Here is a 17286-nt window from a genome sequence, read left to right on the forward strand (position 1 = left end):
CTGTGTAACTGACACAAATTTATTTGGTACATGAGGAATTCTCAGAAAACAATAAAAAATAAGTATCATTAGAGCTTGCCTTTTCCCTTTCCCTCAAATTTAGAATGAATGAAAATGGGGCAGGGGGGGGAAAGGAGAGGGAAAAGGGAAGGAAAAAGGAAAGGATGGAAGAAAGAGACAGATACGGTGAAATATGCAAGTAAATACTAGCTTCTAGTTAGGAAGTTACACTGCTACTAATAGTTCAAGAAGTGTGATCTTAAAAAAAAAAAAAAAAAAGAAGTGTGATCTTGTGAGAAATGTACTTGTGAGAAAATGTGAAAATGTTGCCCAGAACACAGGGGGAAAAAAATCACGTTACAGGAGAAAATAAACCTGTAAATCATAGCAGAAACTACATGACTTAGAAATACATGGGGGAAACAATATGCATTTCCTTTTAGACATATAAATCATACTGGACTTCTTTCCTATGGAATATTATCTTTTTGTATAAAAATAATTTCCAAAACTAAGAAAGGTAGAAGCCAGAGGACTTGACTCACATCTGGGCACAAATACATACTCTATAAGACAAGAAACTCAAGATCACAGTACACAGCAGTTATTTATTTAAATACTTGAAAAGGTCAATGATGGAAAAAATAGGTTTATCATGAGTTTATATTCATTAGATTTATTTTACCATTTAAAAAAGTGCTGCCTCTAGGTTATCCTAGCCAGATATAGAACACTTCATGACACATGCAGCTACTGCAATATACTACAACAGACATAGCCATTAGTGAATGACTTATACTCTGGGAGGAAATTCAGCAGTAGTAAGGATGACTTGTTTATTTAAACTAAAAACATTGATAATATACAAATTGCTTTTTTCATTTGATTGAAGGGGCTATAAAATTCCACATACTGACAAAGGAGGCAACATAATCATGGAGATAATGCCTCTGCTAATTGCTTTTACCTTATTTCTTCCTTAAAGGGAGCTGCACATTTAGCTATATCACTCTCTAGACTTCAATGCTGGCCTACCATAAGTGACTACAACAAACAGGTTGATAAGCTGATGCAGGTTCAGATGAGTTCTTAAGAACAAAGAAAACAGCAAATTGTGTCTCATGTACTTACAGAACCCAAAGGATATTTCTGAATAAGTGTGAAATAAATAAGTGATCCACGAGTAAATACAATCTCTGGGCTGTTTTAAACCTAGAAGAGTGAGCCAAGTGAGCACTAACAATACCATGTAGAAATGTCTAGAAACATCATTTCTAGAACTCAGTTTGAGAGACCATATTTTGCCTGAATATGTACATTATTTACAAATTCCCTTTTGGCCTCTGAAATTTAGCCATTTTAGTTTGGCTATTAAGCTGTTTTTCTCCATATACTAGCCAATACTGCAGTTATTATCATTAAAATACTCTTATGCATGAATTACAAATATTAATAAAGTAACTCTGCATGTATAAATATCTCAACATTTCCAGCAGAATTTAAAGCATTCATAATGTACATAAAACATTTTTTGGTAGGCCGGTATTTTTTTGATTTTTAGATCATCGCTGTTTCAATAATGCTCTGTACATAGCAAAGCCCAAGACTGCAAAAACAGTAGCACCAAAACTTGCTCGAAGCCAAAATGTGGAGCTCTTGAGGTCAGCTTGTGTCACGTGCCTGTAGTCAGAAAACATAATTAATATTTAAAAATATGATTATTAGCAAAATCTTATACCAATTATATATGACAGTTTACTTTGAAGAAAGTATTAGCACACTTGTCAGGCTAATTGCATACAGTAATGCTTACCAAAAACATGTATCAATATAGCCTTGTACATACTGCTTAGACAACCACTGTCTTAGGAAAACAACATCATGTAAACATTAAAGACATATGTTTTTGCAATTAGCTGCTACTTGAGAGTTGATATCTAAAATTTTATACATTTACTTCACATGGGAAATGAAATTAGAAAAATCAGCCCATAGCTTTTTAGTTATACCACAGTCCTTCAGGCAGGGTTCTTAGAATTTTGAGGATTATATTAATGGAAGGTAACTAAGGTACAATCTTCTGTCTCCAGAAATCAAAAGCTACTTTGTAAGCAGTTAAGTGACAAGTGACAATACTTTTTAAAGATCAATGACTAAAGTCAACTGTGGAAACACTGAGTCCCATAAAAAATTTACCTTCCCCCCAAAAAAAACCAAAAGGGGAAGATTTATCAGATTGCATTAATTTGGTTACTGCTAATTAGAGAGAAAAAAATAAACAAAAGAAAAACTGAAACCCTGATGTTAGTCATACAGGCAGTGATAATGGTATCAAATAAAGGAGGACATAATGTAACATGATGAATTGAAAGGTAATGACATAAAAGCTGTATTATACATGACAAGTAACAAGGGCAGCCTGTACCACAAACGGAGTTTGTGAGCATGCTCAGTTAAAAACACTGCTAAGCACCCTCAAGAGTCTCAAGTATGACAGCTTTCTATAAAGAGGATAAAGCTTTACAGCCAAGGCTGGAACACTTTATTTCCAAGTGTCACTAAGTCCTTCATTAGTGAACACAAGTGAAGTAATATAAAAAGCTTCTGGAATTAAGAGCTTAGTAAGACTGTCTAGTTTAGGTGATTTTACAACTGAGTTAAATAGATTTGAAACAGAAGTCAGATATTCAAAGACTAAGACATAGGCAAAAAAGTTAAAAGATTTGAACGATTTCAAGAGCTTGAGATTTCAACTTGCACAAAACTACTTTGTCTCAGTTAATAGTCACAGAATGACTGGATTAGTTACCACAAAATATAATTGGCATATCCCTTATTAACAAGCCTACAAGCTGGTGTTCCATGCTTATCACCACTGCCAAACAACACATAACACACCAATTTCTCACCATCACCAGTTTCTATTTAAAAAGTCACTTCTTACATTGTATTTTTTTTTTACAAAGCAACATGACGACACAGATGCATTCTACCTTGCAAGTTAGTTCTTCCAACAGGCAATATTTATTTAAGTTAGGAAAGAGAATATTTAGATTTTTTTGGCTTTTCTAGTTGGAAGGGTTCCAACAAGGCCAACCACTGGTCATGGAAACTGTTACCTGGCTTCAAGAAAGAGTGGACCATGAGATGACTCCATGAAGATGGAATCTTCTACAGAGCTGACGGCGTGCACCTGGTGAGTAATACTGCCTTCGTCGTCGGCTAACAGCATGGCACCCCACTCAGCTACCCGGACTCTTAACCTTTCATACATATGCACACAGTTTGCAGTTCACAGCAGAGCTCAGGAAAGGGGACTCAGACAAATCTCTCTCAATTAAGTATCCCACATATACAGAAAGAATTGCCACCCCCATGTTTTCGACATTTCACTAAAATAAATGTATTCTACAGAAAATTACTAGGCTTAAAAGAACATCCACAATACATTTGCTTCAACACTCACACATCAGACAAGGAACCTAAAATTGCTATATAGCAATATATTCCCAATATAGCCTGCTGAGCCTGATCTTGGTATATTTGAAACACTGGGAGAAATCCTTGAAACTAATACTAACAGATACCAACAGGTAGCAATAGTATCTGACAACACCTGATAACCATGGTATGCATTTGAAATGAAGTTAACAAGTACTAACTATGAAGTTTATAGACGTTTATAATTTCAAACTATTACAAACTACAAACAGACATCTGTGAAAAATTGACTCCAACATTCCAAATTCCAACCACTAAGGATCTATGATGAGAGTAATCAAGTTTCTATCCCAATATAGAAGAATTTAAAGTGAGTCTATAGGTTTGCCACCCTGTACTGCCCACACTTGTCCAAATTTAAAGAGAGAAGCCAGGCTTAAAACAGTATTAAAGCTTTTGCTTCAGCTTTGGTAATCATTTTGACCGATAAGAGGGTTTTGTGTTTTTGAATTTTCACATTCTTTTAATCTATGGGGAGAAAGGAATTAACATACAAGCTAGCCAATACTCAAATGACAAATATTATTCGAATATGGATGTCTGTTTCACACAGCTCCCTTTGTTAAGGTTTTATTTTGTTTTGTTTTTGGGATAGTCTAGCTTGAAGCACAAGCTGGCCTCAAACTTTTGATCCTCACGCTTCAGTCTACCCACCATTCCTGACTTTCCTTTTGCTATGTTTTAAGTACTACCATTTATGAAATAATATATTCTGACACATGTATTGCTTGCTATTCTTCTGCATCTCAAGATGGTAATTATTATTTTCCCTAAACAATAGTACAGCTTTCATAGGCAAAAAAAAATTACTACAGATACATTATCAAGATACAGCTCGTGGCTCACACCTGTAATCCTAGCTACTGTAGCACTCCACCACTTGAGCCACAGCTCCACTTTGTTTTCAGGTGGTTAACTGGAGATAAGAGTCTCACTGGCTTTCCTGCCTGGGCTGGCTTCAAACCACAATCCTTAGATCTCAGCCTCCTGAGTGGCTAGGATTACAGGAGTCTGCCACCAGTGCCGGCATAACAGTATATATTCCATTATTAACAAAAACTGACCTATGTTTCAGGTCTCAAAAAGAACACAGGGTAACAGTTCTATTTTAAAATATGAACATAGTTCATCCCTAAACCCAAGCAGAAATAATCCTTGCATGTTCAAAAATGTAATACTTTCAAAATACTGACTTAAAATACCTTCTTAAAATAAATGATACTATCTTCTTGCATAGATTTCCTTTTTAAGTTTACTTGCTTTGTAACTATAAAAAAAGTAATGTACAATCCTTAGGAAACGCATGGCCAATAAAAATGGGGGGAAGGGAATCACAGATTCTCCTTATCTGAGGTAATTAATCAAAATTTCCAGTATTTCAACACAGGTGTGAGACAATTAACATATATGGACTTGGCTATTATTAAAGATACTTTTTAATAACACAGAAAGAGGGTGACACTGTTTAAAAAGAAATGTACTCATTACTTCACTTATGTAACTGTAACCCCTCTGTACATCACCTTTATGATAAGAAAAAAATTTCAAAAAACGGAGAGAGAAAAATGCCTCAAAATTCAGGCAAAAAGAGGGTTGAAGGAAAAGCTTCAGCACTTAGGGGGCTGAAGCTGAATAATAGTGAATTCAAGCAGGGAAATAAATTAGAGATTTCCAGGCAACCCTAGCCTGTATAGCAAGATCCTGTCATCAGGAGGGGGAAAAAAGTTAAATGAAGAACAATTTGTGCACAGTCACAGATCATATACATAATCATCGAAATTCTTTTTTTTTTTTTTTTTTTTTGGGTCCAGTCGTGGGGCCTGAACTCTGGGCCTGGGCGCTGTCCCTCAGCTCTTCAGCTCAAGGCTAGCAATTTACCACTTGAGCCACAGCGCCACTTCCGGCATTTTTCTTATGTGGTGCTGAGGAATCGAACCCAGGGCCTCAAACATGCAAGGCAAGTGCTCTACCACTGAGCCACCTTCCCAGCCCTAGCCATTGAAATTCTTATGCGCCCTGGTACTGAATATCACAAAGAAAGCACACAAGCCAGAGGCATATTGCAATGCTTTTTGCCAGTGCCAGTGCCAGAAATTTAACTCTAGCTACACAGGAGGCTGAGATCTGAGAACTGTGGTTAGCAACCAGTACAGGCAGGAAAGTCCATGAGATTCTTATCTCCAATTACTCAGGCCTACTCCCCCCCAAAAAACAAAAAAAAACAGGAAGCGAGCCAAAGTGGATCTATAGCTCAAGTGGTAGGGTGCCGACCTTGAGCACAAAGCTCAGGGACTGCGCCCAGGCCCTGAGTACAAGCCCCAGGACCGGTACATGCACACATGAAAGCTTTTTATTTACTCAGCAATTTCTAGTGATATAAAAATATGAACTAAAATCTTCATTGGCATATATATGTAAATATATATAGTAATTTGTCACATCCCTTTATTGTTATTTATATACATTAAACCAGTAAAGATTTCAGTTCATATGTAGATATAGATATAGATGTATATTCCCATACCCCTTTGTGAGGTTCTGGGGCTTGAACTCAGGGCCTGGGCACTGTCCTTACGGTTTTGTTCTCAAAGCTACTGCTCTACCACTTGAGTTGCAACTCCACTTCTGGCTCTTCGGTGCTTAACTGGAGATAAGAAGTCTCATGGACATGTCTGCCCATGCTGCTTTGAATTGTGATCCTAGATCTCAGCCTCATGAGTAGCTAGAATTATAGGTGTGAGCCACTAGCACCTGGCTTCAAGCATGAGTTTTCAAGAGAACACTGTAAAACAGTGTTAAACAGTAGTCATACTCACTTACTAAGACATGGTTACAATTTTTTTCTTGATTGTAATTTTTTGAATTTTAATATTTTATTAGACTCAATGAGCAGTATGCCACAATTTACCATTTGAGCAATTCAAAAATGAAAACTTGAGATGCTTAATATTCTCACTGTATGTATTCTATAACTGTATATATTATTCTGCATTATATTTCTGTACTTCTCTGGTATGTGTTTTCCAACTACAAGACATTTCCATTTGTTCTATTATATCTTTTTTTTGGTCGGTCATGGGGCTTGAACTCTGGGCCTGGGCGCTGTTCCTCAGCTCTTCAGCTCAAGGCAAGCGCTCTACCACTTGAGCTATAGCGCCACTTATGGTTTTTTGGTGGTTTATTGGAGATAGGAGTCTCATGGTCTCTCCTGCCAGGGCTGGCTTTGAACCGCGATCCTCAGATCTCAGCCTCCTGAGTAGCTAGGATTACAGAAGTGAGCCACCAGCGCCCGGCCCTATTATTTCTTTTTTTCCCAAACTGTCAGGTTTAATAACCTTTTCTTCTTTTTCAGTTTGTACTTTTTGACCTTTGTGTACTATCATAGTATATTAAAATACAAAAGGGAAAATTCACTGTTGCTGGTAGAGTACAATTTTTTTTTAATGCACAACTGCAGCAACATATGTTAAATAATGAAATAATTCACTTGAGGAAATAATATAAAAATTTCCTTAAAATATAAAGAACTATGAATAGGGCTGGGAAGGTGGCTCAGTGGTAGAGCACTTGCCTTGCATGCATGAGGCCCTGGGTTCGATTCCTCAACACCACATAAGCAGAAAAAAAAAAGCCAGAAGTGGCACTGTGGCTCAAGTGGTACAGCACTAGCCTTGAGCTGAAGAGCTGAGGGACAGCGCCCAGGCCGAGTTCAGGCCCACGACCAGACCCCCCCCCCCAAAACAAAACAAAACAAAACAAAACAAAACATGAATACTCTATAAGTCAGCATGAAAATATCAGATAATAGTATGGGTACACTAATATAGAAGTACTTTATAAAATAACATCACTATATGCTGGGGATGTAGTTTAATGGTAGAGTGCTTGCCTAGCATGTATGAAGCCTTGGTTCGATTCCTTAGTACCACATAAATAGAAAAGGCCAGATGAGGCACTGTGGGTCAAGTGGTAGCCTTGAGCAAAAGCTCAGGGACAGTGCCCAGGCCCTGAGTTCAAGCCTCAGGACTGGTTAAAAAAAGGTCACTAATGCAATAGTGACTAGAAAACTATGCCATCCATCCCTCCCCATCTTCCTTTGTAAAGAATTTACTCTTTGTAATAAAATCACATGGGCCTCTTCACTGGATTATTAGATATTCCTAGAGTTTGGGCCACTTCCCAGCAGCCTCTTGCCCTCTGTGGCCTGAATGTAACCCCCATTATAACAAGGCTGGAATTTCCCCAAAGTTCATGTAAGAGGACAGGAGCCCCCTTCTTCTCGAGGCAGTGGCTGCCAGGTCTATAGAGAGTAATTATCTCAAACTTATCATTTGCACCGGTCTGGAGAAGAAAGGAAGGGAGCGCTTGTTGCCAAAGCTTGCAAGCTCTTGGTGGTGCTAGATATTAGGCAGCAGTGGCACGATCTGCTCTGTGGTTGTACAGGAGGCAAGGTACCCCAGCCCTTCTTGGGCATCAAGTTGTACCTCTTCAATACCTTGCTGCTCCTCCATAACTTCCATCTTCGTGGGGCACTACAGGTCTGAGGTGACCTTAGCAGCAAGGGTCTGAGTGGCTGCCAGCATCTTATCCTGGCACTTGGTGCCTTCACCTGCAAGATGTAACAGCAGCTCCTGCAACTCCTTCTTCTCCCTCTTCTCCTGGGACGGCCAATTGACACACTGGTCTGTCTTCTGATATAGCTCATCCAGGACTTCCATTTGTTCTTTATTAAAAACTCTGGACTCTTCAATGTGTTCTGACAGCTGGCTCATCAATGTTGGGGCTTATCTACTTGATATTAGTAGTCTACTTTGTTGGGCAGGTCGTGGATGAAGCAAATTTTTAGCTGTTTCGTGGACACCTGTGTCATGCTTCCTGCCCCCCCAGACATACCATAGTTCCAGCTCTTAGGGAAAAGGGCCTGGTGCTCTAGCTTTATCTGGCACTGGGCTTCCAGGTTGGTCAGAAACCCACAGAGGTCCTGTTGCTTCTGCAGCTGCCATCTGTTTCACCTTTTTTGACTCAGCAACAGATAGTGCTATAAAGTAAAAAACCCACCCACATGATTTACTGATTGTCTATATCCTCTGGGATAGTCATACCTGATGAAGTCACCTCCTCACCCTTTTCTTCTTTTCTAACTCCTTCACTTTCTCTAGGGAAAGCCAGGAAGCTCAGCTGGGCCTGTAGCTCCTCATTCTCACGCCTTGTTGCTTCTAGGTACTTCAGTATGCCCTGTAACTTTTGTTTTTGTTGGTCCTGGGGCTGGAACACTGGGCCTGGGTGCTGTCCCTGAGCTCTTCAGCTCAAGACTAGCACTCTAAAACTTGAGCCACAGCACTACTGTTTTTTTTTTTTGGTGGTTAATTGGAGATAAGAGTCTCATGGACTTTCCTGGCCAGGCTGGCTTTGAACCACAAGTCTTCAGATTTCATTCTCCTGCGTAGCTAGGATTTCAAGCATGAGCTACCGGCACCCAGTTTGTCTTGTAACTTTTGAGGCACTGTCTGGTCTCCCAATTTGTTCTGCATCTGCTCCTGCTTCAGCTACTCCAGCAAGTGGGTCTGCCTCAGCAGGTGCTGCTGCAGGGCCTCCTTCTCTTTGGCCAGCTGTTGACTGGAGGCCCTGTGCTGTTCATAGGTGGCCCTGAGCTCCTGAAGCTGGGCCAGGTACTGATCATGCAGCTCCTGTAGCTCTTTCCATTCTTCTCACTTCTCCTCTCACTGGTCCAGCTTCTTCTACAGATGTTTCTTCATTTTCTGCTCTGAGTGCAGGATGCTGGCGAGCTCTTCCTCCCACAGCTGGGCCAGCTGATCTTTCAACTCTCGGATGTGACAAGAGTGCATCTCATGGTCTCGTTTTTCTCACTATCTTTTCAAGGATCTTATGTCATTCTTCAGCATGTTGATCCCACTCCTCAGCCTTCTGCTCCAGTATCCACAACAACTCCTTCTGGTCCAGGTTCTGGTCTTCCTGTATCTGGATGTGAAATGGTTCCCACAGGTTCTTTGAGCTCCTGAATCTTCTGGCCTGGGCCTTGAGCTGTTTCTCAGCCTGAGATGGTCCTGCAAGGGGCTGTGTGGGTGGCAGCTCTGCCAGGTGCCTTCTTAGTTCTACCAGGTTTGTCTCTAGGTCCAACACCTGCCTCACCCCTTGCTTTTTCTCCCCTCTCAGTTGGCTAATCTGCTCCAAGTGCTGCTGGAACTTCTCTTGTTACCTGGAACTCTTCATCCTCAGGTCCCCTGCAAAGTTGTCTCTCTCCAACTTTAATGTTGTCACCAACTTTTTCATGTTGTCTAGCTGTCTTGGTTTCCAACTCTGCTCTGAAGCTGCAGCTTCATGTTATTCAGGTCTTTAATGAGCTCTAGGTTGTTCTGGTTTGTCTCATCCTGCATGGTGGACACTGCAGACAACGTCAGCTCTAGCTCTGCAACGTGTTGCTGTGAAAATGCAAGTAGCAGTGGCTCACGCCTGTAATCCTAGCTACTCAGGAGGCTGAAATCTAAGGACTGTGGTTCAAAGCCAGCCTGGGCAGGAAAGCCCGTGAGACTCTTATCTCTAAGTAACCACCAGAAAACCTGAAGTGGCACTGTGGCTCAAGTGGTAGAGCGCTCACCTTGAGCTGAAGAGCTCAGGGACAGAGCCCAGGTCCAGAGTTCAAGCCCCATGACTGGGAAGAAGGAAAAAAAAAAAAAGATGCAGGCAGCTGGCACGACCTTCATGCACCATTTCTCTTTCATTGACCACTTGCTGCATGTGGGCCAGGGCAAATTGTAAATCAAAGTTTTCTGAAACCAATGTCTGTATTGATAGCTTGTGGAGCTCCAGCTTTGTTTTTAGTGCTTCCTGTGCACAGGCCATCTTCTCATTCTCTTTCCCCTGTTGATCCTGAAGGTCTTTCTTTTCCTGCTTCAATTGTTCACTCTCACTCCAGAGCTACTGGTTTGTATTCTGCTGAAGTCCGGTGCAAGCACCAGGTGTTGATAGCACCTTAGTGTTATTGGGGACCTGTGACACTCTTGACCCTGGCAGCTTTGACTGTGCCCAGAGGTGGGGAATGCTCAGGATCAGTGTGATTTTTTGCCGAACCCTCAGTTGAATTACAGTCCCCAATGGTGTTTGTCTTGGGATTAACTCCCTTTTTAGTTTTCTTCTTGTTCTTGGATTCTGCAGGTCCATCAGGACAATTCCTCTCGTGGTATTCCTGCAGTAGTTTCTTTCCTGAAGCTAATTTTTTTCCATCTTGTTTGCTCAGACATCTCAGTGCTGGGATAGAGAAGAGCCTGGCCACATTGCCAGGCTCTCTGAAATCACCATTCCTGCAATCACCAGCTGTGTCTACTTCCTACTCTATCTCCACAATCACCTTGATTCTCTCACTTACTTCTCAGCACCTCTGCCTCCCTCAACTGCTGGTAGTGGTGCAAGTCAACAGAGGCGATAGCAGTGCTACCAGGCAGCATGGACGTGAACATGGCCCTAATTCTTGGTATCTCACTGGTCAGAGAGAAATATGAAAAGTGGGGGCATGGCCAGAATATTGTGATCTAAGCAGAATGGGTGGTCATATGAGAGCTGCTCGTGCAGACCAATCCTGCATTCCCCTCCTCCCCCAATACAACCCTGTCTAGTTTGGTTGGGAGAAGGGTGGGACTTACTCTTGCTGGACAGGGGCACTGTTTTACAAATCACCTTTCTTGGCATCCATAACACAACTGTAGTTACCAGAGTTTCCACCAGACTTCCAGCTGCCCTTTAACAGCAGCACCAAGAAACATAGCTATCTGCCCATGTCTTAAAGTCTTTATCCTATGCATAATTACCTCTATTGTTCTGACCATATTTGCTGACACTTGTATTCTGATCAGGGAGTTACTGAGGTTCATAATGACTTTGATATAATCTGCTCTTGCAGTTGTTCTGGGACTGGAAGGCTCACGACATCACGGGTCCAGGGCTCCTCTCCATGAATATTGGCCATGCTGTATGCAGCACACACAGGCCATGCATAGCAAGTATTTCCTAGACTAATGAGAATCTGAGCAGTAGAGATTCATCTTCTTTATACATTTCAATGAAAGCTAGCTGGTGATCTCAGAGGATTCAGAAACAGTCATAGGAGGAATGTTGTCTATTAGCTGAGAAGTCAATTTTCTAACCAGCTACATCCAAATGATGTCCAGTGTGTCCAAATCCAGGAGCCTTCTACCACTCCAGGGCCCTTGAATATCTACTTCAACACTGGAGTGAGTGGTTGTCTTCCAGTGACCAATGAGTCTCGAACTAGGAATGTGGTGGCAAGGCCCAGGCATTTGTGCTGCATCACCATTTGCTGGTTGCACTCACCACACCTCCTCATTCCCACACAAGACACCATGACTCACAACGCATGCTCTCAGGTGTAATTTCATATCTCAAGTTGAGATATGAAACTGAGCAATGCAGTTGAAAATTGTATTGAGTTCACCAAAACAATAATCAAGCTTTTGAATCTGTAAATGTGAGTGGAAGGTTTATATTGTTTTTGGCAGTACTAAGGCTTGAACTCAGGGCCTTGTACTCTACGACTTGAGCAGCAACTCCAGCTCTCAGTTTTCTGTTTCTAGATACTTTCTTGTTTTCTTTTATTAAGATTTCTGGACCTCCTTGCTTTTATTCCTTGAAATGTTTCTGTTTTTTTCTGGGTTTACTTCTCATAATAATGCCATTTTTCCCCCCTTGGTGGTACTAGATATCAAACCCAAGGCCCCTTACATGAATGTAAGGAAGTACTCTGCAGCTGGGTGACATCCCCAGCCCTACTAACACTACCATTTAGTGTTAGTACTCTGCAGCTGGGAAGGTGGCTCAGTGGTAGAGCGCTTGCCTTGAGCTGAAGAGCTGAGGGACAGTGCCCAGGCCCAGAGTTCAGGCCCCACGACTGGACCCCCCCCCCCAAAAAAAAAAAAAGAAGGCATGAAACATTTTAATAGAAATTTCTGAAAAACGATTGAGAAATAAATATATAGTGTGTAGTAAAGATGAATTAGAACACAAACCATAAGCAAGCTATTAACTGAGCGTGACTAAATAGTAACATAGTTTGGAAAAAGACATAGTCAATGCACCAAAACCCAAAAATGCTTCACTGAGCAGTTAGAAGAATCCAAATTTATAGAGGATCACACATAGGAAATGCTGCACTATCAACATGTATACTAGTGAAATCAAATTAGGCAAACTCTACTTTCTCATATCCTAACCAAATACCAAATTTTTTTATAACATATAAGGAGTAACAGCAGCTTACTGATAATCAGTAACACAAATTCTTGCATAATTTTAAGCTTTATGTATACAAATTCAAAGAGTAATCTGAATTCAAAGGAAGGTATAAATAATCCCTTGAATTTAAGGGAAGGTATAAGTTTCCCAAGAAACTAAACCAGGAATTCTTTGGATATGCTACTGTATTATAACCTAGTATTCTAAAAAGTCTTAGATTTCCAGCATTTCTAACAACATTAAGATATTAAGAACTCAATCTCTTCATTAAACAGTCCTATGAAAAAAGTAGTTAATTTCAGTCTGAAAAGGTTCCTGTGCAAAGTAACATGAACTTAAACTATATAAAGAAGGAACTTAGGTAATTATTAAGGAAATATGAATAAATTAAGGACTCATTAATGAGTAGCTTAGTGTAAATGTCAACACATACCATCTAAAATAGTATAAAAATACAATAAGCACAATGATTGTTCACTAGATTTTTAGATCTCTGTAAGTATTCTGGGTGAATTATGTACTTACTTGCCAAAATGCTGCTACTGAACTTAAGAAAAAACATTAACAAGTAACTTATATGGAAAATGCAAACAATTAAATGGAATGAAAAAAAATTCTAAAGCAAAAATACGTGCTAAAAGAATTACACCAAAATAATAAATCTAAAACAATTTTTGATTAAATTATAGGTTAGAAGTAGAAGGATTATATATGTAAACCTAGTCATGAAAGAGATCCAGAGGATTAAAAAATGACTAGCACAGACAAATGAAAACAAACACCTAAAAAGGATAAATTTTTAGCACACTATAGTGTAACATTCACATACAAAGTAGGAATGTAAGATATACTTAAGAAATAATAATCTTGGGTAGTTCAAACCAACAATCAAGCTCATCCTACAAAACCAGTTTATCACTTTCATATTTAAAAATTAAAAGTTTCAAAAGGTGTTTTTATACTATTGGAAACGAAGTTAAGTCCCAAAGATTAAAAGTCATCTGACCACATGTTAATAAACCTCCTAAATACAAATAATTCTAGTTATTTACAAATTATTCTAAAGGAAAACATTACTCAGATTTTTGTGAAACTGTAATTACACAGAACAGTTAGATGCAAGATAGATGTAGGTATGATTTAACCCTACTTTCAAATGTTGAAGTCAGTATATATTCAATTAACTGAAAACTGATTCAAACTGGGGTCTGAATCCCAGACTTTGGGCCTGCTATGCAGGTGCTCTTACCACTGAGCCACATTTATTACCACTTTACTGTGCTGGTAATTTTTAAGATAGAGTCTCATTTCCCTACAGAGAACATCCTGGACCACTGTCTGGTTATTTTAGGCTTCTCATTGTTACTAGGATAACAAGTACCACCATGTCTAGCTGATGCTGGTTCTGGGGCATGAACTCAGGGCTGGGTGCTGTCTCTGAGCTCCTTTGGCTCAAGGCTAACACTCTACCACTTTGAGCCACAGCCCCAATCCTGGCCTTTTCTGAGTACTTTATTAGAGATAAGAGTTTCATGGACTAACAAATGACTTATTCATTCAGAATACTTAAGTCCTGTTTTGGACAGAACCCCAGTATGAATTGAGCCAATTCTAAATATGTTATGAAATTTTCTTCTTTTAAAACTTGGTTATATTTTCAGTGACATTTGTCTGTCATGCTAAAAGTCTGCCTTCTTGAACTCAGGGCCTGATCACAGTCCTTTACTACTACTTGAGCCACACTACCACTTCTGGTTTCTTTTGCTGGTTAATTGGAGATATAAGAGTCTCACGGACTTTCCTGCCTGAGTTGGCTTCAAACCATGATCCTCAGGTCTCAGTATCCTGAGTAGCTAAGATTACAGGGATGAACCACCAGCATTCAGTTTCAATAACATTTTTAACTGACTGAAAAAAATCTTCTCAAGAATTCTGAACCAGCCAATGGTAAAAGTTCTCTAACGGAATACTATAGGGCTTGAACCCTTTTCTCTCTCCAACTTATAGGTACTCAACATTATTTTTTATGAGTAACTTGAAAGATAAGACATACCTACCAAATTTAGAGAGAGAGTATATAATGGGACAAATGATAGAAAGCTTACTTGTTTTGGGTACTGGGTTTGAACTCAAGGCCTATGTTTGTTAGTCAAATGGTTGCGCCACTTGAGCCACACCCCCAGATCAACTTTGCATATTTTAAGTAGAAAGTACTAATAATTTTTTTTCTAGCCATGTACCAGTGGCTCATACCTGTAACTCTAGCTACTTGGGAGGCTGGGAGTAGGCAGATCTTGGTTTTGAGGCTAACCCATGCCCAGGCTGGCTTTGAACCATGATCCTCAGATCTCAGCCTGAGTAGTTAGGATTACATGTGTGAGCCACTAGTCCCTGGCGACATTTTCATTCTTTACATGTCCTTTATTTGCCTCCCTTAAGACTAGTGGCCTGTAAATATTTTGATTACTTTTAAAGCTTTAAAATTGCTATTCATCAATATCAGGAAGTTTCACAAAGAAATCTTATTTTCTAGTCTTTTGCAGACAGAGCTGGTCACAGCCTACAGTTCTACTGGTTTCTTACCACAATCATTTATATCATTTAGAAACTGAGTTTCTGGCCTCCACCCACCTACTTTGCTTACCTACTTCCTTTCCTACCTGGAATAGACTTCAATATAAAACCCCCCAAATTCCACTTCTATCAAATAAACAACTGAAGCACCTACAGGGATAAGAAAGGCATTTTGTGAAAAGTACACTGGTTTCCCTGCTCATTTGTCTATTCCTGATTATCAGATATTATCAGATGTGTGCTGCCACTACCATCAAGTCACTTCCAGTTTATAAACAGATATGACAAAATGTACTGCTTCCTCTTTGAGGAACATTGTAGAGTAATTTACTAAGAGCAAGCACATCAATTTAAGGCACATCTAACCTATTTCATCTGGAAGCTGATTAAACCAACTTAGGTAAAAAAACTGCCACCAACAATGAAGAAAACGAATCAATCTGTTATCATGAGCAATCAAAAGTTTCTAGAATAGGTATTAAAATTGGTAGTTTGTAATCAGCGATTACTGGGAGCCAAAGTATGTTTACCAAGATAAGACATTACTTTCTATGCCGAGTGTGGTAAAAATTATACAGTACTTTCAGAAAACCCTTCCTGAAATCTCTCATAAGAAAATAAAATTGGCTCAGGCTCATCTGGTGATTCTCTTGCCACAGCTTTCCAAGTGTTAGGATAACAGGTATATGGCACTACATGCCAGGCCTCAACAATCTGTATCTATCTGTCTGTCTGTGTGTGCGTGTGTGCACACCATGCACGCGCACACACGTGCATACGCTAGTACTTGGGCCTGAACTCAGGGCCTGATCACAGTCCTTTACTACTACTTGAGCCACACTACCACTTCTGGTTTCTTTTGCTGGTTAATTGGAGATATAAGAGTCTCATGGACTTTCCTGCCTGAGTTGGCTTCAACCATGATCCTCAGGTCTCAGTATCCTGAGTAGCTAAGATTACAGGGATGAACCACCAGCACTCAGCTTCAATAACATTTTTAACTGACTGAAAAAAATCTTCTCAAGAATTCTGAACCAGCCAATGGTAAAAGTTCCCTAATGGAATACTATAGGGCTTGAACCCTTTTCTCTCTCCAACTTATAGGTACTCAACATTATTTTATGAGTAACTTGAAAGATAAGACATAGCTAACAAATTTGCAAGTAACAAAATGCAGAGAGAGAGAGTATATAATGGGACAAATGATAGAAATGTTTGAAATGACTGCGCTAGAACAAATGAATTCAAAAGAATATGACACATAATAAATTATATATGTATCTGTATTTACATTCAAAAAGTCAACTAAAAATGTTTAATGCACAATTATAGAAGAAGGGACACCTGCCTTATTAGCAGTTCACAGAAAGAAAAAAAATCTGATTCAATTAACTCCAAAATATTATATGTCACAGTGTGATGGCCTGCTAAGAAGTGAGTTCATGCACCAGACAAATGTCCTCATTGCAGGACATGACTGTCCACTATTCTGGACTTGTCAGACTATATACGTAACACTGTTCTCTGTTCTGGGTGGCAGCTCTTAAGAGGTACTCTGGAAAGTTAATAGCTTTCAGACAAGGACCACCAGGAATAATGAGACCACTAAAGCATCTAATTTAAGAAAAGGCTGAAAGAAATGGGGATGTTCTACCTGGAGAAGAGAAAATTAGGGGAGACATGATGGTCGTCTTCAAATGTCTGAAGGTTTGCTATGTTGAAGAAGGGAGTAGAATAGTCGTATGTTGTTCTAAAGGGCAGAACTAAAACTAAAGGAGAGAAAGTTACAGGGAAAGCATTTTAGTTTAAAAAAAAAACAAAAGTAAAAACCCTCTCCAAAGAAGAAAGTCACCAGCAAATAAACAGCACTCTCTCAGGAAGGCTTGCAGGAAAGCATTCTAATAGGAGGTTAGGCCAGATGAATTCTAGAATCTCTTCCAACTGAAG

General features: G+C 39.7%; 1 protein-coding gene across 8 annotated transcripts in view; it reads right to left on the reverse strand.

The window, feature by feature from the left end:
- Rhot1 (ras homolog family member T1) overlaps positions 1–17286 on the reverse strand; it is an 84849-nt gene continuing 67563 nt past the window's right edge. For 4 of the 8 annotated variants that reach the window (XM_070027236.1, XM_070027239.1, XM_070027235.1 and 1 more), the window contains one exon: positions 1–1680. In XM_070027236.1, coding sequence (XP_069883337.1) covers positions 1563–1680 — 118 coding nt within the window. In that variant the 3' untranslated portion in view covers positions 1–1562. Of the gene's footprint in view, positions 1681–3119; positions 3264–16705; positions 17109–17286 lie in introns of those variants that run through there. The other 4 variants (XM_070027233.1, XM_070027232.1, XM_070027234.1 and 1 more) reach the window with 2 other exon arrangements.

Source organism: Dipodomys merriami, unplaced genomic scaffold (genome assembly GCF_024711535.1).
Source record: "Dipodomys merriami isolate MVZ:Mamm:240054 unplaced genomic scaffold, mDipMer1.0.p SCAF_19, whole genome shotgun sequence".
Taxonomy (NCBI): domain Eukaryota; kingdom Metazoa; phylum Chordata; class Mammalia; order Rodentia; family Heteromyidae; genus Dipodomys; species Dipodomys merriami.